This window comes from Netta rufina, assembly GCF_964035555.1.
Source record: "Netta rufina genome assembly, chromosome: 11".
NCBI classification, from domain to species: domain Eukaryota; kingdom Metazoa; phylum Chordata; class Aves; order Anseriformes; family Anatidae; genus Netta; species Netta rufina.
The window spans coordinates 21,112,964-21,135,187 of record NC_140134.1 but is presented as its reverse complement, the minus strand read 5'-3'; the positions used below and the strand labels follow the sequence as shown (position 1 = coordinate 21,135,187).

The 22,224-nt window shown below is 40.7% G+C and overlaps 1 protein-coding gene across 1 annotated transcript in view; it reads right to left on the bottom strand.

The window, feature by feature from the left end:
* Positions 1 to 22,224, bottom strand: part of MAP2K5 (mitogen-activated protein kinase kinase 5) — a 126,361-nt gene that overhangs the window by 68,133 nt on the left and 36,004 nt on the right. The window contains exons 9-13 of the mRNA XM_084293564.1: positions 17,606 to 17,645; positions 12,069 to 12,137; positions 11,891 to 11,972; positions 7,905 to 7,966; positions 2,243 to 2,291 (exon numbers count right to left, since the gene is read on the bottom strand). Of these exons, the coding sequence (XP_084149690.1) occupies positions 2,243 to 2,291; positions 7,905 to 7,966; positions 11,891 to 11,972; positions 12,069 to 12,137; positions 17,606 to 17,645 (302 nt within the window). The remainder of the gene's footprint in view (positions 1 to 2,242; positions 2,292 to 7,904; positions 7,967 to 11,890; positions 11,973 to 12,068; positions 12,138 to 17,605; positions 17,646 to 22,224) is intronic.

The window sequence follows — 22,224 nt, the reverse complement described above, 5'->3', positions numbered from 1 at the left end:
TTTGTTTACGTTTGATGTGGGTGTGATGACTATGACTACAGCTTTGCGTTTATTAATATGCACGGCTATCACCTCATTAGTTGCAAGGTATGTTTTGAAGTTAAGCTGTAATATTTGCTGAAATGTCTGATCTGGAATAAAAGACTTGTTCATTGTGTTTCCTTTGCTTTAATCCATGCTCTAGTCACAAATCTGTCGTTTGCTGCACTGCATTGCACAGCTTCTTCACGATGATTGCTTCTGCACCTTAGTTATCACCACCACAGAAATTCTTGACTTCTTAGCCTGTACGAGCTTCCCACACAGCCTGCTTTACATGTGACAGCAAGGAAGTCAGGGTTACATTTTCTTTCATTTACCTCTGATGCATTAAAACCAGTAGGCGGCTGAAGGAGATTACCCCCGAGAAACCAGCATCTTCCTGGCACTGCATTGCTCTGTCCCCTGCTCTGCTCTGTACCTTGCATTAACTGTTTTATATCAAAGCACACACACACACACACAAACGTGTGTGTACTGAACAAACAAGCCCCTGAAGAACCCAGTAACAGACCAAGGCCAGAAAACTCTGAATTGTTTTTGTTTTTTAAAAAAGGATCAATTTCTGCACTTTTCTTTAGCCAACAGCAAGGACCATACATAATTTACAACAGAAACAATAAAACGTTACAGGTAGGGTATTTATGCTTGACCACAGTGCTCGCTCCAAATCGTATTCAGAAGGTGGCTACAGTCTCTATTGAAAAAGATTCAAAAGAGAAGAAATTTCAAACCACCTTTTCCTTTCTGGGGGCTATAAAAGCACGGTAAGGACTGTGCTGCCTACTCAGAGTGACACCCAGCCACGGATGTTCCAGATACTTTTTCTTTTCTTTTTATCCTGACATTTGCTGTGGCAGCTGTGGCATCTAGATTGTACATCCTCTTGCTCAGAGTAGATGGAGCTGTTATATCTCAGCATCTGGCAACATTCAGGCTAATAGATTAAATGTTTAAACCACCATCAGAAACACAAGGCCTCACTTCATGGGCTCCCAAATGGATGAAGAACTAAAGGACAGCTGAGCATAAGCTCCAAGGTGGGGCAGGACTTCAATACCTACTGCTAATTAGCATTTCCTATTAATTTGTTCTTCTCACCCAAAGCACAGACTTCTGGATGCCTCTCCGGAGGTGCCCAGCTCCTTGCACAGACCACACCAGGACACAGGGCACCTCACCCAGGCATTTCCCAGCACCTCCCCAAAACCTGGCACCTGCTTCTCAGCTACTCCAAAACTCCCCAGAGGAAAGGGCCTTACCTATTTGGTTCCCAACTTAAGATTTTCTACTTGTCTCCCTACTTCCACTTCTCTTTCAATCACAAATGATGTCGGTTACTGCATGCTCCAACTGCGCACAGGGGCTGAGTGAGCAGATGGGTTAAATTAAACAGTATTGTTAGCGACATTAGGAGCCGGAGCTGTTACTTTCAGACACTTTAGAAACATTATAAATGTAATGAGTTTCTCCTTCTCTTTTTTATTTGGGGAGCGGAGTGGAGGGGAAAGGGCTTCTTTGTTCTTTAAACACCATTTTCCACTGCTTTCAGAACTGACATTGGTTTTTGAAGTTCTAGAGTATTTCACCACAATAAACAATGTATTTTAAACAAAATCTAAAAACACTAAAACCAAGAAATACATGAGAAGCTAAAAAAAAACAAACCAAACGAAAAACCAAGGTAACTTCAGGAAGCAGAACAAACAGCAAAAACCTAAAAATGGTCTGTTATGCCCAAGCAGGTTTAAAGTTTCTTTAATTACACATGACCATCTTAAGGACAACAGGTGACAATTTTAGAGATGTGAGACTAGCAATGAATGTGGATGCCGTGTGAGATTTCTGAAGAACAGAAGAAAATTCATTACCTGCCTTCTAGTTTCAAAGGTAGTCAAGCATTTAATGATCCTTGCTGATTGTGAAAATTCCACTTGGCACCTGTTTGCAACCCTAAGCATCTAAATCTCTACAAAATTCATTCCTCTTTTTCGTCTATAGTACACAGGGAAGGACAATAAAAGAGAACAGCAGTAAAAATATTTTATCAAAGAATCTGCAAGGCTAATGAGTAAGATGCATTCTGCTTAACTCTACTGGAATCAAACCAGATGTTACTTTGGTCTACTGTCTCTGCTGAAAGTGTTGTTAAAATAAAATAATGTGGTATTTCACTGAAAAACTGACAACATCTGTTACTCACCTCTGTGTAAAATCTTTAGACTCCATAAATAGGTAAGGCCTTTCACAACCTGTATTCAAGAGAAAGAACAATAATACATATTAGAAAGTCCTGGTACAAAACGCTACAAATCTCATCTGGCAGGAGTTGTTAAAGACCCGACATCCAATGAAGAGTGGAGTCAGGACCATGAAAAGGGGAGACAAAACACCTCTTCCAAAAAATTACAGCCACAGATGAACCTCTGATGGAAACTTGCTGCAGATTACATGACAGTAGGTTCTTTGGGAACATGTGAATAAACTTCTACCTAGGTCATCTTGAAACAAAAGTAAACCAATGAAATTAAAGGTCAGAAAACAAAAACAAAATCTACCATCATGTTTTACTGCCTTTCTTTTATTTGCCCTAGCCCCCAACATTTGCTGCATCTACACTTTCTCCCTTCCTTACTTACCATGTTTTTTACTTATTCCATGCAAATGCCGAACATTTCTTCCTCAATTGCATAAATTATCTTATTCTTCATATTACTTATGGACCAAACATGAACCTTACTGAAGGTTTTGGTTCTGTAACGTAACTAAACCCCAATACTTCTTGCACTTTTAACACTACTTTTTTTTTTTTTCTTAGATTTACTTTTCCTAGGAGCCCAGAAAACTAACAAGATTCAACAAACTGTTTACTTTTTACCCAAACTATCTCTGCTGTCCCAGCCAGCCTTTTTAATACAGCAAAGCTTTTTTTTTTTTTTTTTACAAAGTTTCTATCTATGAGATGACATTTCATTCATTTTCCTGAGACACTTCTCTTTGTGCACCTCCAGAACAATAAAGCATTGCTGACATTTGTAAAGTTGTCTGAATTTTTCAGACAAAACAATTACATTCTTTTCATTGTCCGAGTAGACTGAAATGAAATTACTTCTGTTACAGTGATCAAGCAGAAGCGCTAAAAACATTGTACTGTGTGAAAGCAGATAGCATAGTAATTTTCAGCCTTCCTATTGGATTAGAAACTCATTTTTAAATTTATTCTGTAACCAAAAACAACATAAGAGAAATCTGAAGCTCTTTTGTAAACCAAATAATGATTCTGGATCCCCCAGTAAATTGCTCTAGATGGCAATTCCTCAGTGTTAAACTCACACTCCGTACCCAACTATCTCATGGCCTCAGATGGTAATTACCTGTAACAAAAGGCCTTAGTCAAATTCTGTATGCCCTGCGGTGTGGCCTTGTTCACTTTAGCCTTTCAAAAATCAAAACAGGGGAATTCTACTTACACAGCATTTTGACATAAGAAGAAGGAGAAAAAAAGCATCAATGCAAAAAGGGGGATGCAACATTTCAGGTTTCCTCCAAAGGTAAAAGTAATTTTACGTACACTAAGCTTCTTTGATTATTAAACATATATTTAGATTACTTAGCATCTTTGAAATCATTATAAATTAATTTATTTTAAAGCGTGTATTCGTAAAAAAAAATGAAACACTTCCTAGAGGGAAAAAAAAAAATCAACAGCTGTGAGTTATTAAGTAGCTTTATTATGGAACATGTGCTGAATAAGCAGTTATAAGAGACAGTATCAACCCAACTCTCCTGTTCTGACTGTCTCAGCAACAGTGTACAAAGGAATAAAACGAGCTTTTCCCTTTATGTGGCATTGCAAATACGCACACAGAAGTCCCCCCGACAGACGAGCCTGGTGTAAAGTACCATTATTCACCTAACTTACATTTGCCCACCTCATGGAAGGGCTCTAAATATTAAATATTATCCTAAAACGGTGCTGGAACAGGGTATCTTTTGATTGAACATCTAGCAGGAATTATTGGTATTCAGTAAAGTGGGTTTTACAACAATGACTTGACAAAGCCTTGACACAAAAAGTACTTCCACCCGCTGTCAATCACTCACTCTCCTGACAGTTCAAGTGCACATCCTTTCAGGGAGAACTTCAATCAACATTAGCACTCAAAATACAGTGCACAATGTCACTGCTCAAGAAATTGAATTGAAAATAAATGCGTGAAGTGGCAAGCAAAGGTAGAACAGATTTTACATCGGCAGACCCAAATAAATAGGCAGCAGCACGAAAACAGGAGGAAGCACAGCACTTTGGGATTCCCAAGACACACTTTTCCCTTTGAAAAAAAAACACCATGGCCCTCTGCACAAATAAAGGGCACAGAAAAGAAGCAAGATTTCACCTTCTTGTCAACACTATCTCATGCAGGCAACCAAGAGGAATTTTGTGATGAAGTCAGAGATCTCCCCGGTACCTAGGGGACTGAAGTCTCAGTACTATCTGCATCTCTTACCGTGTTATCCCGCTCCTCAAAATGCAGTGCTTTGCCCCAAGATCTGGCAACTGCTTTCTTTGGAGGATTTCCTTTTACTGCCTTGCATTTTTTCTAGCATTCTGTCTTTCAGCATCAAACACACAACCCCCCAAAAGAAGAGAAGACTATCGCACTTGACAATAAATTCCTACTATTTCAGCTTAAAAGCTCATCGTCCACCACAACTGGTTCCTGCCGAATCCGTGAGAGAAGTGTGTGGAAAAGCAAGAAGGAGCAGACTGCCATGCACCTGCAGAGCCCTGCTCGAATATTTACAGCAGTACTGCAAGGAAATGAGTGAGAAATGGGTAACTGAGCACTCTTTGGGCTATGGAAAGTCAGGGTTGTCAAGAAAGGGATGTCTCTTAGGTAGTTCAGCCTGTGGAGATCAAGAATGGCAAGGAAATGACCTTGAATACAACTTGGTATTTAATTGAGCGAGTGGAGCACAGGGGCATCGCGCTCCCTTTGCTGCGTGCGTTGAGCAGGCACAGATCTTGTTCTAGACCAGCTGGGATTGCCTGCGACGTTTGTGCTCATTGCTCTGAGCAGGACAATCGCTTTTAAGGGCTGCCAGTCCAATGTTTTTCATGGGGATTAAATTTGTGTAACAGGAAAGGAAGCAGGAAAACCATCAAGCCAGAGAGAAGAATACTGGGCCACTGCTAAATGTTTCCGCATCATCTTCCTCTGGCAATGGTTTCACTTAAAACTTCTACAAATATAACAAAAAGATTTTCTAATTAACAGATGAGCAGGTCACACATATTATTAAACAGCTTCTGTAGACTAATGCATTGTACATGTCTCCGGGGAATAAAAGACAAATGACTCTGTGTACACGGTGCAAGGAAGGTAAAAAGAAAATGCACAGACCGAAAAAACAGAGAGACCGTGGAAGCTCCAGATTTTGCCCACAGAATCCATGTAAACTCTAGCTTTTGTCTGACATTCTCCTGCCCATCAGTACGTGATCAGAAGTCCTATAGGCTTTGGGTAATCTTCACAAGCTGTTTGGAGTGAAGATTATGGTGTCTATGCATAATACCTGGCAAAAAGGTGCCCAACCTACAAAATGGGCTGCTGGGCTCTACCGAAATGTCAGACACCAAGATGCAGGGTGGTCATTTGTGAAAACTTAAAGGAGCTACTCCTGCTGCTGCTGACAAATTATAGAGCAAACAAAAGCTCTCAGCGCCTCCTTCCAACAAGCCTACCATGCCAATTGAGCAAAAACTCAGCACCAGAGCAGAGGAAGCTGCCAGTGCTGGTTCAGCCTCAGCGCACCCCTTCTGTTACTGGGAAGCAGGAGGAAGGGGCGAGTTCCTCCTCTGAAGGCACCTGCTCCTTTGTTCACCTCTCTGCTGACCCCCTGGGCATGCTACAGACTGCTAAAACAGCAGATAAGACAACAATAAAAAAAGCTAAGTATCAATTCCCCGTCCATGTCAGGGAGTCATGCTCACTAACTAACAGAGTTGTACGGCGATGACCCTGTAGGTGAACAAATATATATATTTTTGTTCAAGACATAAAAGATGGGGCCGAAGCACCGCTGTTATGGACAAGTGAAAAACTGGCAGAGAACATCTTTGGTGTTCCAAGCTGGGCTGGCCTGGGAGGATGTGAGAGAGGACACAAAAATAATTAAATAAGTGATAAAGTAAGTTAGTGTGGATGTATTAATTACACTACATGAAGTGAGATAAGGAAAAGGAGAAGCGAGAACCATCTGAATAAATGCTCGAAGGCCCATCCCAGTATTATTACACAATACACATGCTACTTAGCATCAGGAATATGAGCAAGTTATCATTCATTGCTCCATAGGGAAGAAGAGATGAAACGTTTTTACTCTGAACTAAAGGTGAAAAGCATTCAAATTCCATAAGAAACTGCTAGGCTATATAATGAGCAGATTTGAAGCTACTTAGAGGAAACAGCATCAGAGAAGGATGTTCATCACCCTGGGCAGGCCACACAAATTAAGAGAAAGTAGAGCTGTGAATTACAATGAACAGAGACTAAATAGCTGCCTGTGTTGGATTAAAGGATTTAAATTGTCAGCTTGATGTATAATGAATGTGAAAACCCAGCACTTAATTAAATGGCACACGATAGAATAACTTTGTTATGCTTTAAACTGCTTAAGTTATCAAAGTATTCCTTATATTTAGCAATTGTTTAGCAGTATCTCTCCCCTGTGACAACCACTAAGACACTGGTCAATTACCTGGTGTTCAATCTTGGCAAAACATGCCACTTTTTTGTTTGTTGTTGCTGTTAGTATTCCATAAGCTGAGTTTTCAGTCACGACTAGTGAATCTCTAGCAAGACAAAGTCTCTGAATGCTGTTGAGACTCAACAATGGCATACCAGGTGCTTGAAGGAGCCCACTGTCAACCCCTTGCTACCAAACCAAGACACTTGGGGCCGACAGCTCAGCGTGGATCACAGACATCTCCCTGCTCACTGGGTCTCCAGCCACCACTGTTCATGTGTGAAGGGTTCCAGCTCAGGGGTGAGAGAGCAGCCAGTCCCCACGCAGCCTCTGTCAGGCTTTTGTGATGAACAAAAACTTCATCTGCCTTCTTCGTTGCCTTAAGGAGTACACCTACCACAGGGGGAAGACAGCAAGTGTGTTCTACCATTGCATTCTGATAACAGAAGCTGACTTTATTTTTCAACCCGAAAAGCAAATCTTATCGAATTACTTTGTGCAGAGTGAGGATGGTTGGAATGGAAATAACACACAAGAATCAGCAGAAGTGGCAGACAAGGGATCAACATGAGGGCTAGGACAGCACTGCTGAATCAATTTTTAAAGAAACCACACATTACAGAAGGATTTGAAGGGTAAATAAAGGAGATGAAGGGGCCTGCTCCATCCTAAAAGGTTGATATGAAGAAACGTGGCCACACAGTTCTCCAGCAAAATCATGTATTTTTCTTATCCCATTCAATTTATCACATCCTCTTACATTTTCTGAGCCTCTGGCAAATGTGTGTGTTAGTCACAGAACAGGATGATATCCTTAACCCCTGTTTGGCCTGGCAAAACCTTTCCAACAGTAAAGCAAGCACAGACGGAGCCAGTTATGACCCTGAACTCTGGTGGCAGCAGACTGCTCTGCCTTCACAGACCTGCGTCCTTGTGAAGACAGGACGGTTAGGAGGAGCAATGAAGAGGATGGATACTTTCCTTATACACACATACAATGAGGACAAGGTTTTTGGAGATGACTCAGTGTCCTAAGAGGGAACGTGCACACTCAAAGCAGGGATGTGTTATATGCACAATCAAAAACTAAAAGACAAAACCAAAGAAATACTTACAGCTACTGCTATTCTTCCTAGTACGTGTTCTGGAATTTTTCTATAAACATCCAAAGATCCCCCTGCAGGGACAAACAAAATGTGCTTAGGTAACATAAAATGAAATACTGCCCTAGATTTGAAGTCACAAGGGTTTTCTAGGCCTCGGTTATTAATAAAAAACCACCATCAATGATATAACAATAACTGTGTCAGAAATAACTGACCTTAAAAATCTACCAAACTGAGTAAATGCAGGAGACAGCATTCAGTTCTTTTTTTTCACCCATGTTACTTACTTGTTCATGTAACACCAAAACTCGTTTTAGAAAACTTCCCAGCCACAGGACACGATATTGAAATCGGAGAGCTTAAAACCTTTGGGCTTGGCATAGCTCCTTGGAGACTGACAAAACCATCAGAAAAAGCAACAGTATTCTACCCCAGTTCCCAAAACCTGGTGCTAATGTTAGGTGGTATCTGAGGCACTGCTTAAAGTCAGCTTCTTCACGATGACAAAACCAGTGAAAGCTGGGCTGAGCCCTGCAGTTTGTGCCCACACCAATGTCTGAAAGACGAGGAGCTCTGGGGTGGGCAGTTAAGTTTTCCCAGTAAGCTCCAGTATGGGACAGAACCTACTACCTGGCAAAACCCTGTCCAGCCAGCCTCATATACTCATGGAGAAAGCAAGAAACCTAAGTCACGATTGTGCAGACATCCCTGAAAGGCTGTTTCCCTTATCTTCCACATAGGGAATTAATGACTATGCCAGTGTTAAAAATGTCCCTTGTGTGAAATACACGTTTTTGTGTAAGAAAGTGAATTTAAAATTGACTATTACAAAAGTCCAAGTAGAATGGCCAAAAGGAAAAAAAAAAAAAAAAAAAAAAGACAAGTAAATTACATGCAGAACGTATTACATGCAGCCTGCAAGAACGTATAGTCAACTCCAGCCTAGAGGTTCTCAGAAGTGCTTAGCACTGATCTGACTGCTCTTGGTGCAGCCTCCGGATTTTACTGATGACACCACTGGGAAAAGAGTTGGGCCAATACTCAGCAATTAGGAAAACTATACTTTGTACTTCGCTTATGGTTCAGTTTTTAAAAGTAAAACCCATTCATTCTGAAATACTGCAATGCAAAGAAGTCACAAGGTCCTAGCACCAGACTTCAGCCTTAATTATACAATACCTTTTATTCTAATGATTTTTTCCCCATTGTCTTTATAGTCTTTATATGTCAGAATATAGCATGTGTTTGTCTTCACTAATGTTGCTCTGATTCCAGGTCACCAAAATTACTATTTGTTCATTAAGTTTCATCTTTCAATTTATATTGTCTTATGTTTCCTGTGTATTGAAGTGAACCACAGTTCAAAAAGTAAATGTAACTACTATTTAACAGAAATAACAGGAAAAAGGCTATCGTAAGGTCAGGCAGTTTCTGCTAATACTTGCAACTTATCCTTAAATTTTGGACAAAAAGACCTACTCTCACATACCAATCTGCTAATTCTTGCTGTTACAGATGTCACTACAGGAAGTGCAGGTTGGAAAATAAAAATAATAATAAAAAAAATCTTTTTGCAGACAGCTGGAGAAATTTACCATTTTTCTATGGGGAAAAAAAAATAGCAAACGAACATTGTGGACAAGATTTCCACACCCAAATATAGGTTAGCTCCCAAATCTATACGTAGACATCTCTGCACAGTTTGATAACCCGCACCTCTTGCTGTTTCTAAAGGGAATTTAATGAGTATTCAACAGCTTCAAGGAAGACAGGCTACAACGAAGTAAAAGACAGTGGTGCATTTCACCATCTTTAGTTACAAGAACATCAACTCTATCACAGACATAAGAGGGCAAAGATTAGAAAGCCTCATTTCCTATCTCTGCTGCTCTGTATGATCACTTGGCAGGTGGAAGGGTAATCCAGGTCACTTCAACCTCTGTGCTTTGGTATTTGCAGAGCTGGAGTTACCTGGTTTTTTCTTGCTTCCACGTGTCAGGAGAGAGCCAACATGGCACAATACGCACACCTTAATTTTGTGTGTGTGTGTGTGCCCCTAAGGCATGAGTACCCCAAAAGAAGGAGATCTGTATCTAGGTAATTCACAAAGGAAATGCCCAGCTTTTGTAATATTATCAGTAGACTTCGCTAGTACAGGATACACCTGGGCAAACAGTCATGGGATTTTTCTAGATGACCCGGACTCCGAAAATACTACAAACTGGTCCATTAAAGTAAAAAGGGCCAAAAATTTGTCAAGGTTAAGGTTGTTCATCTGCAGGGTTAGCAAATATTTATCATCGTCACCTGCATCCTTCCCCATCCAAATCAAAGGCTTAGAAAAAAAAATTGGCAAGGTCCTTTTATTTGCATTTTGTTCTTCCTTTAGATGCTTGCCGTTGTTTTCTGCCAGAAGGAGCGCACAACATGAGGCAGATCAGAGGTCATCTCCAGCATAATTCCAAGTAATTTGTGCATGGTCAGTAAACACCATTGTCGTGCAACATCATGAGGGATGCATACCCTACAGGCTTAAGTATTTTCAGACAAGAATTTGGGACTGCAAGCATTTATGTCCATCATTTTGAAAAGTCTCTGAATTAGCAGGAGCAAACACACTCCAGGCAGATGCATGTTTTGGCATGAGCAGCTGCCTCCTTACTGCATGGGACTGATGCTTAACACAGGCTTGCAAATCTGAGTGCAATTGCAAGAAGAGCCCAGAGAAATGGCTAATGGTCACACAGCATGAGAGCACCAAAGAATTTAACTGGTGGGCTTTGGTGAATAAATAATACTTTCTCATCAAGCTTTGCAAATAATGGAAAATCTGAGAGGATCCCTCACGCTTGGAAAGGGGGCACAGTGATCGTTGGAACAGAGGTAGTAAGTGTGAAAAGAGAGAAATAACAATAATAACAGACCATTTTAACAGGGGGGAAACAAAATGCACCATACAACCCTAAAGGGCTTTGTCTGTAGTCCCCCATCAGAAAGAAAGAAGCTACTCAACAGTGTTTAATTTAATGGTATGCATTTGGCTTTGTTTTTGTTTGTTTTTTTTTCCCTGCCAGAGAGCCTTTCCTCTATAGTAAATTATTTGCGAGATCCTCTCTTCTTTATATGCAGTTTAACTGAACCTTTGTGAAAAAGCTGGATAGAGCAGAAAATGCTGGCTCATAGGAAAACCCTGAAGAGAGTAATATACTAAATGCTCGCACCAACACGAAGCTCAAAGTTGAACGCTGCAAAGAGGGTTCGTGTGCATGAGACACGGGGGGACTGTATCTGTCATGAGACACTCTCAAAATTGATACACAGAGGGCAGCAATGATTACAAATTGCTGTAATCAGTATAGTTTTCCTGCCTTTTGTTCGAGAGTGTCACACAGCACAAAATTTCAGAGCAAAGTACTTCTATATCTCCATAATGATGGCAGCATCAAATTGTGGGGAAGGGGATACTGTCGGTCTGAAGATCCACGTTGGGAGAGATAAGAGTACACTCAGAAAGAAACTTAGTGCAGCACTGCTAAACAGCTGTGTTGGAAAATAATTCCTTGTCTTGCAATTAAGAACCGATTTCCACTGAAAACACACAGGACATTGGGTTAATAGATTTCTTTAAAAGAAAATCTGTTTTGGCTAGCAAAACATTAAAAGTGAGGAACAGCTGTTTCGTCAGTGAGGACAGATTGTATGGAAGACTCAAATATCAAACCACAAATTAAGCTAGCATTTATTTCTGTTCTATTTACATTTTCAATAAAAGTAAGTGAAATTGCATTCAGGAAAATACAGCATACTGCAGAATATAACCCAATCCCAATACTAGCCTGTTCTTAAAAAAACTAAATCAAAGTTCTCTATGTTTTATTTTATATTTCAAAGTCATAATAATGCATTCTGCTCCATACTGGAAAAGCACATCTTTATATGATTCTCCCCATTTACAAGCTTAGCAATTAAAAGCACACAAGATGGAAAAAACTCACCATCCATGAACTCTGTACACAATGAAATTCTGTTTTCGACAAAAAATGCACCATAAAATCCTATGATATACGATGAGTCACACTGGAAAAAGAAAGGAAAAGAGAAGCCTGTTTAAATAAAAGACACACTGTAGGATGACTGTAAGCAAGAATAATTAAAATGAGAAAAAACGCATACCTTATAAAGAATTTCTAACTCTGACATAATCTGTTTCTGGAGCTCCAGTGTTATATCTAAGGGTATGACCTAAAAAACAAACATCAGACGTACGATCAGCTCCAACATGAAAGGTAAGTGAATGACTCAGAACAAAACAGAAGGCCCGGTATTAATTAACCTCATGTGAGAAAAGGAATGGAAGGAGTATTTTAATAGAGCCATGGGAAGAAGGGAAGGGGAAGGACAGAAGTATTTACTTTGGAAAGTCAGTTGCAAATAAATTAAGCTATGCAGCCAATTTTATCCATGAAAAGTTGAAAGGTTGCTGTTTATTCATTTGACCAACAGACGAGCTAGAACTTGAACACAAGCCCAACACATAACGCAAAGAGCAGGCACGGTCAATCTGTGGGTCTGTAAGCTTGGAGCTGCTGCAATTCACCCAAAGCACGAATTAGTGCCCAGCCTGGGGCTGTCTCTCCTGTCTGCCCCACACCGACTCCTCTTGCTATGAAGATGTCTCATGAAAAATTCTGGAACACTGTGATCCTGACAGATGTGCTGAGTTTATAACTTAAAGATTTAAGTAAGTACTGTGGTATTGAAAGTGTCTCTGAACTTCTCAACAGTGCCCTAAAGGAGTGTCAAGAGCCATCTCCTAGCACCACTTTTCGAATTTCAGTATAATATCTCCCCCTTGTCTAACACCTTGAGCCAGGCGCCCCAAGGAAGGGCTCGGGCTCTGCTAGGAACACCTCACCCCCAAGTGCACAGCACCCAAGTGGCAAAATACAGATGAACCCATGCACCCCCACTGTCTGACCTCACTACTTTCCTAAAGTCTTTCTGCTAATACCTGATTTTTTACGATGAAAGTAGTTATTAAAGAAAGGCCACAAAACTTTATGCATCTTCTCTGCAGTGCCACCGCTGCACTTGCAAGCAGCCAGAGAAGAAAAATCTGCCCTTGGTGGCTAAGAGGAAGGCCAGTGCTAAAAAAGTGACTTTTACAAACCTTTCTTTGCCATGTTTATCAGAAGATTTGCACACTTAATTCCTAAGTACTACTATATAAACCAAAGTGGATTCTGAACACGGTTAGCTGGGCTCAGTCTCCTATCGTATGGTATTTCGCAGTTAAACATGTTAAGCCAGAGGAACACAAAATACAGTCGATTTGCAGAATTAGCAGAACAGACATTTACTGCTGACAAAACAAAACACAGGGAGAGCACCTCCAAACGCATTTTACAGTATCAAAATCTGTCCAACAGAAAAAAAAAACGATAACCTGTTTCTATCAAGACTTTGCTTTAGGGTTATTTATAAAAGCTGTCACTAAACTAAATGGTAAGTGTAATACAGGGCTGCCAAGAAACGTTTAACACACTTGTCTAGATCAATAATCATTTGCCAACAATATTCGCTTACATTTTCCCAGCGTGAAAAACTTCAAATAATTTGCTGGAATCCTATCAGTTTTACCTATTGAATATTAACAGAATTTAATCTTGTCAACGGTATAAAATTGCATTTTATCTCCCTAAATCCTACTCAGAGGGAGAGGTTTCCCTGCGAGGGCTTCGCCACCCCACGCAACAACTAGTTAGCGTGATCAGTGTCAGATACATCGCTGACATCCAATCAACCAAGACCTGGCAGGAAGAAAGGTCTCTGGCTGATTTGCATTAGCCATAATTAGACGCAGACCCTGCACTGTAATAGTGTCGATAACGGGGAAAAGCAGAGCTCCTGGACCTGCTGGTGATTTGCTTACTGCAGGGCTGAGCACACACAGGAGCACCCCAGCATGGCAAGCGGACAGCACCACCAAAAAACCTCGTTGAGGGCACCGTGTCCCTTTCTCAATATAATTATTATGCAGAAGCATTTTATTCCACCCGGCTTGTGCAATCCCCAAACTGGAGGCAGCCATCTGAAGTTGAGGCTGGAGGAACCCCATTACAGCACTGAAATGGGGACAGGAGGAGGACGAGTCTGTGCAGCACTGCCTTCACCTCCACTGGTAATCTCCACTGCCACGCTCCTTTTGCACAGTTTCCAAGCAGATTTAGAAAATTAAATTTGAATGCAGGAAACAACTTCCAAGCATATGTAGACATGGGGTCGGACAGTGATAAATGGAGGGGCAAAAAGAGTCCTCAAACCTGCTGCTACCGAGGAGGAAGCCGTGAATTAGGATTTGGCTGCAACCTCCACAGTCGTAACATGGGTAAGCAAATGAGATGTGGCGTTAAACAAACCTTTCCAAAACAGCACCTTTGGAAAGAACTTTGCAGCAAAAAGTCACTTGGTGGTTTTCTCGGGATTGCTGAGAGCAGAAGAGTGAAACCGAATTCATCAGGCATAAAATAACTCGCTGTGAGCTCACACGGCGCTGTTAGCACGGGTGGGAGCAGGACTCCTCACCAAGGCTGCATAAACTCCGTGTACCTAACATTTCGAGTGAAAGGGTTAACTTTTAAAGGAGGAATACCTGAACATATTTCCTCTGCTCTCCACTACACCTCCAGGACAAATAAGGATGAGTTGTCAAGTTAAATACAAGCAGTCAAGTGACTGAATTATAATTTACTCTGTGCTCAATTTAAATTAGTGTGAGGCTATTAAAATATACAGTATAAATACGGCAATTCATCACAAGCTGTCATGGATGACTTCATCTATTTGCTGGAGTGGCATACGTTCCACTGAAGGGAACGAGAGCAAAATCACAGGTCAAATTAAGCTGCTATTCTGTTTTAATTCACTTATTTAATCTGTGCCGACATAATTGTCTTTTACAGTATGTACAACTCAAAGGAAATTTGGGAGTATTATAGTCGGTATACAAATGATTAATCAAATGGTCCATTTAAATGCTAGCTTAAGAGCAGGAGAAACCAAAAGCAGCTGAAGAATGGCAATCAGCCAGCGTACGCTCACATTTTTCATTTGGATTTTTTTCTTCCAATTAGAAAAAAGGTTACATTAGAAAATCCATTAAATCTTTCGCACATTATCTAGCTGTAAAGTTTATATAAAATATGTAATGACACAGAGAGCTTTGGTCTATAATATGGATATCAGCATTGGTTTGTTATCCTGTTCAATGTATTTGCAAGATTAACTACCAGCTGAGAGCATTTTAATCAACAGGTTTACTGAGTGTTGTCTCGTCGTATCAAATCTGTATGCAATTATCAAAAAACAAACAAACAAAACCAACAGCACTCTGCATTCACAGATCCTTCAGTGCGACGACGTCGCTAGCAGCACGGTAATCCTCTGTCAAAACAACTGATCCTTGTGATCATCTTGTCAAGATGCAGGTGCGACTGTCCTCTTTTTATTGCTGGGTACGCCGAGCTGTAGATGCAGTAAGTAATTTTATTAATGGAGCAAGCCAGCACGATCACTGTCATAGCGTGTTTCCCGACCTGCAGCTTGTGAGCGTGTTATTTTAAACCACAATAATGCACACGTGTTGGTGCGGTATTTCTTCTGTAAGTGCACTGAAAAAAAATATAATTGACAGTGACGGGACCACCAGGGGTAGGGTCTACCCAGAGAACCCAGCTTCCCAAATCTTCACGATGCTAATTATCCACGAGGACTAAGCGAACCCTTGGACTCCAAGGGAAACAAGAAGGTGAAATTGCGGGGGGAAGAAGGCTTTTTGCCACAGGGAGGTGATTTCAATTAACCTTGCAAAGGTTGAACTCATTTCCCCTCCTGCGGGCGTGATTTTGCTCTAGCTCGCTCCAGCTCCTCTCCAGCCAGCTCCGGGGGCACCCCTGGCCCCAAACCATGGGTCTGGGGGCAGCGGGCAAGGCCAGTGCCGAGCAGAACTGGTGCAGAAGGAGAGCAGAGAAAAGCAGCAACCTTGTGCAACACCAGCATCTAGGGGAAGAGCTTCCTTAGTTCCCCACTGGAAGTTGTAACAAAAGGTGTTTCTGCATATTAGGTTTTCTGTACTTTCGTGCCTACTGCATCTCAGAGAATTCCTGCCTTATTCTAACCGCTCCTGACAGATTTAGGAGCAACGGATACCACTTGAAAATACTTGTTTGTGATATTTGTATTCTGTACAATTAGAAGTTATTTGGATGTTATTTAAGTTTCAATTTTTTTTTGACATGTAGAGAATGAGTTCAAATGTGGCAGTAAGCGTTTGCTTTTATTCAACTCATAGAAAAAGTCAAAAGTGTTTCTCCCAGTGGAGTGCAGGGATTTATGTGATCCTCAAGGAAAGCCAAAACATGGACAGAACCTCATTTTAGTAAATTATACGCAGTAAGAACTACTGACAACATGAGTTCAGATCTGAAAGTTACCCATACATGTAAATACTTTCTGGTAAAAATAAATCGTACAATGCCCTGTCTGAAGTCTCAGTATAATCCCACATCATTTAATACCAATTCTGCTTGCAGCAACCAGCTCCCACAAACTCCTCTTCTCCCTTTTCCCACATTCTCCTGTTTAACTCAGTTATACCAGACCTCAGTGACTCAAAGAGGGGAAGAAAGACAGATGAAACGAAACACACTCTTACAGATCTCCACTTAATTATTCTTTAAGTTATACATTTTTTTAAATGTAACTTTTTGGTTCCAAACTATTAAATAGAATTATACGAATACTACAGTTCATTTGTTCTCCCAAAGTCTCTACCATTTCAAGTTTGAATGAAATCAAGTTAAAAAAACCAGTTTCAGTTCTACACAGACATCAATAATTTATTTTATAGCTTAACTGAATTAATAATGTAATTCTAAATCACACAGTAGTTGGCATATTGTAGTCATAGGTGCATTATTAGCTTACCAAAGCTTTAATTTAACTTCAGAGAAGACTGGTACTTATCTGATACACGTAACCACACTACACCATACAGCTTCACAGCTACAAATGCTAACAGAAGATATATACACACACACACACGGATATTCAGTTGTATAAACACAGTTGTGGGCAGGGAAGAAGAACATTTAAATAAACCAACCTGTTAAAACCACAAGATCTCCTAGGAAAACATAGCAGTATCCCAAAGAAAACAGGGAAATTCTCTTTATTTAAAAGAAGTTGCAGAGACCACTCAAGAATATGCCCCTGGGGACACTGTGGCAGTAGCAGAGCGCTGTAGAGGCTGACACCCTGCGACCTTTCCATCCCTGTTTCTGTTACACCAGGCTTTGGGAAGGTGAAGCAGGATCTCCACCAGCTGCTAGAGGGGGTTTGTCCCAGTGGCACAACCCACGGCTGCATTTGGACCTGTCCACACAACCATCAGGAGGATGTGGTGGTACCAACACAAAGAGTTAAAACAAACCTGCTGCTCCTGGAGGGTGAAACCTGGCTTCTGGGAACTCTCTGCTCATTTGAGCTTACTGGATTTATATACTGGAGCTTTCCTGCATAAACAGTGTGGACTTAACACAATAAAGCAAATTGAGATCTAACCATCAGAGGGAGGGGAAGGAAACCCAGGTCAAGAAAGAACGAAGAGAAAGAGAGAAAGTGAGAGAGAGAAAATTACTGTAATATCTTACCTTTACGGCTAGTATTTTTCCACTAGGGACATGATATGCCCTGCATGAGGGAAAAAATTAAATAACTTGAGATGACATAAAATTACTTCTATACATACGTGCAACATGCATACACTAATTTCACAGAAAAATGCCTTAGAGTACAGTGTATTAACATTTTACTGTAAACCAAATTTTAGACAGCATTTCTAAAGACAGACTGATGAAAACAATTGATCTGCAGAATATACTCACAATGGAGCTGTTTAGCAGGTTTTTTTTTTTTTTTTTTTTTTTTTTTACATCTGCATGTTTTACATAAAATCTATACACTGAAGACTGGTACAGCATAATAGCACACTTGCAAGTATGAATTTATCCACTTTCACATTTTTCTTTCCATGAAAAGTTGTGATATAATACGCTACTCAGAATGGTAACAAAACCCAGGTTTTCTTGCACAAGCTGGCTAATCGTAAGGGTATTTTCAGCGATAAGACAATGAGACGCACAGCTATACCAATTAAAGTGAAGTAACACACGGTGACCGATTTCTTTATCGAAACCTAAGGACCCACAGAAACAATTTGTGAAATGACCTTTCCACATTTGTATTTATGATTAGCACGTGTGCGCATGTAAGGTTAGTATGCATCAGTGTTAAAACTCAAATGTACTCAAAATAAATATCCATGGTAAGTCAAAAGCTATTTGTCTAAATTTCTGAAGACAAACATTTGTAATTGTTTTTTTAAGCAGTGACTTGTGCATTCCTAAACACAAATTCCCAAGAAAATAAAGGTAGAAGAAAAAAAGTCTACTAAAAATCCAATGTAATTTTGCATAAAAACAAAACCATTAAAGGTTTTCCTCTTCACTAGTTTTATTGTCTCGTACTGATTTATGACAGTACGCACAGTAATGTCATATATGTGGCACTAACTTTAAAGAATTATAATCTTTTACCACTATATACCTCTAGCAATTATTACTGAAGAAAGAGCTTAATAGTTTTTTCCACATGCCAAATCATACGTGGTACGGAGCGAGTCTGTTTAATCTCCTTTATAATCCCAAGTGCTTATAGAATTCCTGCTAATAGCCTGGCAGCTTCTAAAAACCTCACCTTAATTTAAGAACTTCTGGATAAATATTTATGTAAGTGGGTGGTGCTAGCTTTTAGGAGCCAACGTGGTTTAAAGAAGCACACCAAAATCAGTGCTATCTGATGTCGGTGTAACATGCAAAGAGGAAAACCATGGGGTGAAGCTCTGACGGGCCGGTTGCTGAAGGCATAATCGATGAATCAGAGGGAGTAAATGAACTCTGCTGTAAGTATGGATGAACCAACAGCAGCAAAACGGCACGGGCTTAAGATCAGCAGAAATGATAAGAAAATGAACAGGTTGAGATAGCATGCTTAATGTCTCTTAGCTTAATACGCGCTGTGCTGGACAGTTTGGCAACTTAATTAGCTTGTCAAGAAAGCTGATCTTTTTTCCATAAGAGAGATCTCCCGTTTCCAAGTGAATTAAAAGGGAAGACTTGATTATTTAATTATGATGCACGCTAATTCATCCGTGGAAGTTTGGGTTAAATTTCCAGCAGAGGGCAGATACCTGGTTTGGTTTACAGAGCACTGACAGTACCAATTTAACATTTAATTATCACTGCGAATTGGATCACAAAGGAGATACCATGCCCATGGGTACAGCGTGTCCGTTGGCTTTGCAAATGGCAAGCTACCTGGGAGGAAAGGAATTTGTTTACTCCGGGCTGATCCGGCATCTCAATTGTCCTGACCTTCCCCAACACAATAACTGCAAAGTGATTAATGGAGTCTGAATAGGAGCTTTGGTTACACCAAAAGACAACCGTACACCTCTGTAGTGTTTTAATTAACAGCTAACACTTCAAATTAGTCTGTAGTTGCTGCAGTAATTACCTGTTCCAATGAGTGTGTAGGGAAAACGCTTTTGTTAGATATTATGTAGAACTGTAAGTTGGAATTGATCATTTTGGTTACAGTCAGCACAGCTAAAGCCTGAAGATTTAGCACCGTTATGTAGCTTCAGAAGGATCAACAAAAAAAATCCCACAGAACAATGGGCACAGCATGAAGAAAACCATCCTTTTCGTGCATACTGCACCCATCAGACAGTCTGTGGATGTCTAGGAGGAGATTTAACTAATGTCTCATCTCAAGGGTCAACCCTTCCAGACTTCAGCGTCACCTCCAAAGGTAAGCAAACAAACTCGTCGTTGTAGAACCAGATCATTTCTAATGAAGCAAAATAGCGAAATGCAAAGGTTCCTCAGCAATGCTGTACATCTCAGTGAACACACTTAAAATCTTCCAGGATGGTAGGCAAATGATGTCGCCTAATAAACAGCTACAACAACTCCTTTTGCTAGGAAGGCATTTGAGCAGTGCCTAATAGCCAAGCCAAGTGGATTTAAAGACGAGTGAGAACAGTTGCTAAATAGCTAGTGCTTAAACACAAAAATAAGGAACAGAAATTAACAAAAACAAAGAGCCAAAATTAAATGCATTGAATACCTTGCCCTTCATATCTAACAGGTGCACACTCAGACCTGTTTTTCAGTTGGCATTCGCTTTGGGGTGATGCTCTGCCCTGCACGTCCCACTGTCGGCTGCCAGCGAGCAGGGGTAGCAACAGCACAACGCCTCTCTGGGTCCCTGGAAACCTCTAACACAGCAGGGCTGAAACGCAGTGGGTTCCACCTTGATCCTGCTTTTGTTCCTTTCATGTCCTGCTGAAGTTTTTCTTGTCCCACAACTCTGCACGGAAGAGCTAACATGGTGACAAAGTGACCCCTGTGCTCCTACCTCCACTAGGACCCTTTTCAGGCAAGGTAGCACAACATAAAATATTCAGTGAAAATGCCATTTTGATGTTCACCAAACATCATACGTTGAAGAAACCAGCTCTGGAAGATTAAGATCTTCTTTCTGCTATTGTTGTTGGTTGCTTTTGACCTACCGTACAAGCCGTAACTGGGGACTGAGAGTAGGCAGCTATTGTTGAGGAGCGATTGAAGTGGCAGCACTGCAGTCAGAAGTTTAAGAAGTCAGTTTGGAACACTTGATGCCAGTGTCAACTATTAAAAAAATATAAAAGTTTCTATTGAAATGCCGTTGCAATTTTGCAACTGTTGCGTGGACTGCTCTTCTTCCTCTCTGGAGAGGAAGCTCCTTACAGATAGGGGAACAAAATAAGAATAGATTCTTATCCACAGCCTGATCCAGATCCCATTCAGGTTAACCGGAGAAATTTGATGTTTGTTGATGGCATGGTCCAAGCACTGGGCTCCAACAAGCAAAGGCTTGGAAATGCTCCCACTGGGGAGAGGAAATTTAAGTCTCTTCCTTCCCGCTCCCTTTGGGGTTCTGTGCTCTGAGCCCTCTCCACCCATTGCAGCAAACAGCTTCTGAGCAAGGCTGACAAAGCCGTATGAAATATTTTATTAACCTTGACTATTAACCACATCCCCTGGCAGTCAAAGCCCCGTGAAACCAAGTTTTTCAGCATAACTTTGTCTCCTCTACTTGGAAAATCAGGAGCTGCCCTCCGGGAGTGCCGCAAAGGCAAAAGCTGGGGTATTTGGGGGAATAAGCAAAGCGGTGTGAGCGAGCGTGCTCCGCTAGAACAAAGCCCTCCAGCTAAGCTGGAAAAAACTTCCAGTGGACTGAGCAGTACGGTGTGTGCATCCCCTGTGCTCCAGAAAATAAAAATTGATATCACGGAAAACTAGAATAGGGCTTTGGGGGAGCTGCCAACTCCTCGGCATCTCTTCCCTCCTTATAAGAGGAGCATTTCTCTAGGAAAGCAAATTAAAAAATGAAAGCATCAGAAGCAGCTGGTTTCTGTTTTAAAGGAAAAAAAAAGGCAGCTGGATTTCACATTGCCTGCTTTGTTCTTCCTCAGGTATAGAGCAAAGAAAGCCAAAGGAGAAATATAAGATGCTTTGGAGCTCAATCCTCTTTATGAAAGAAATCACAGCCCCTCCTAATTTGTAATGCTAAAATTTCACACACTGACTAGGGATAGTGAGTTTCTGCAGCACTTTTATATGCCATACTTCAAAAGTAAAACAAACAAAACCAACCAAATAGAATACGCATGAGCTTCTTTACAAATAGCTTAGATGTCAAACAAAAAAATTCTCCCTCGTAACTTGCTAAGACTAACAATTTTCCGTTCTCCCTGTGAGAAATTTTACCTAAAAGCACCATGGGGAGCTGCATTACTCACTGTGATCGTGGTATAATTTCTTTCAGGGCAAAGAACTAACTTCACGTTTCAACATGCAGGCACTCAAGAGAAACAGCAATTTTCAATTTGTTTTCTCATTTTTAATTGTAAAGCATTCGCCCACATACGAGCAACTTAAGGATGGTCACATCAGAAGCACAGACTGATTATGCAAAGATCCTTGAGCTTTCTCAAACAGCTTTTCCTAATATGCATTTTTTTCAACTTCAAGCTGAATTCAGAATTATTTACAAACTCAAAAAAAATCAGTCTCTTCCTAGAAGAACAAATTCATTACAATTATTGCATCATGCTACAAAACCTGATGCAAAAAGCACTGAAGAAGCCAGCAACAGCTTACTA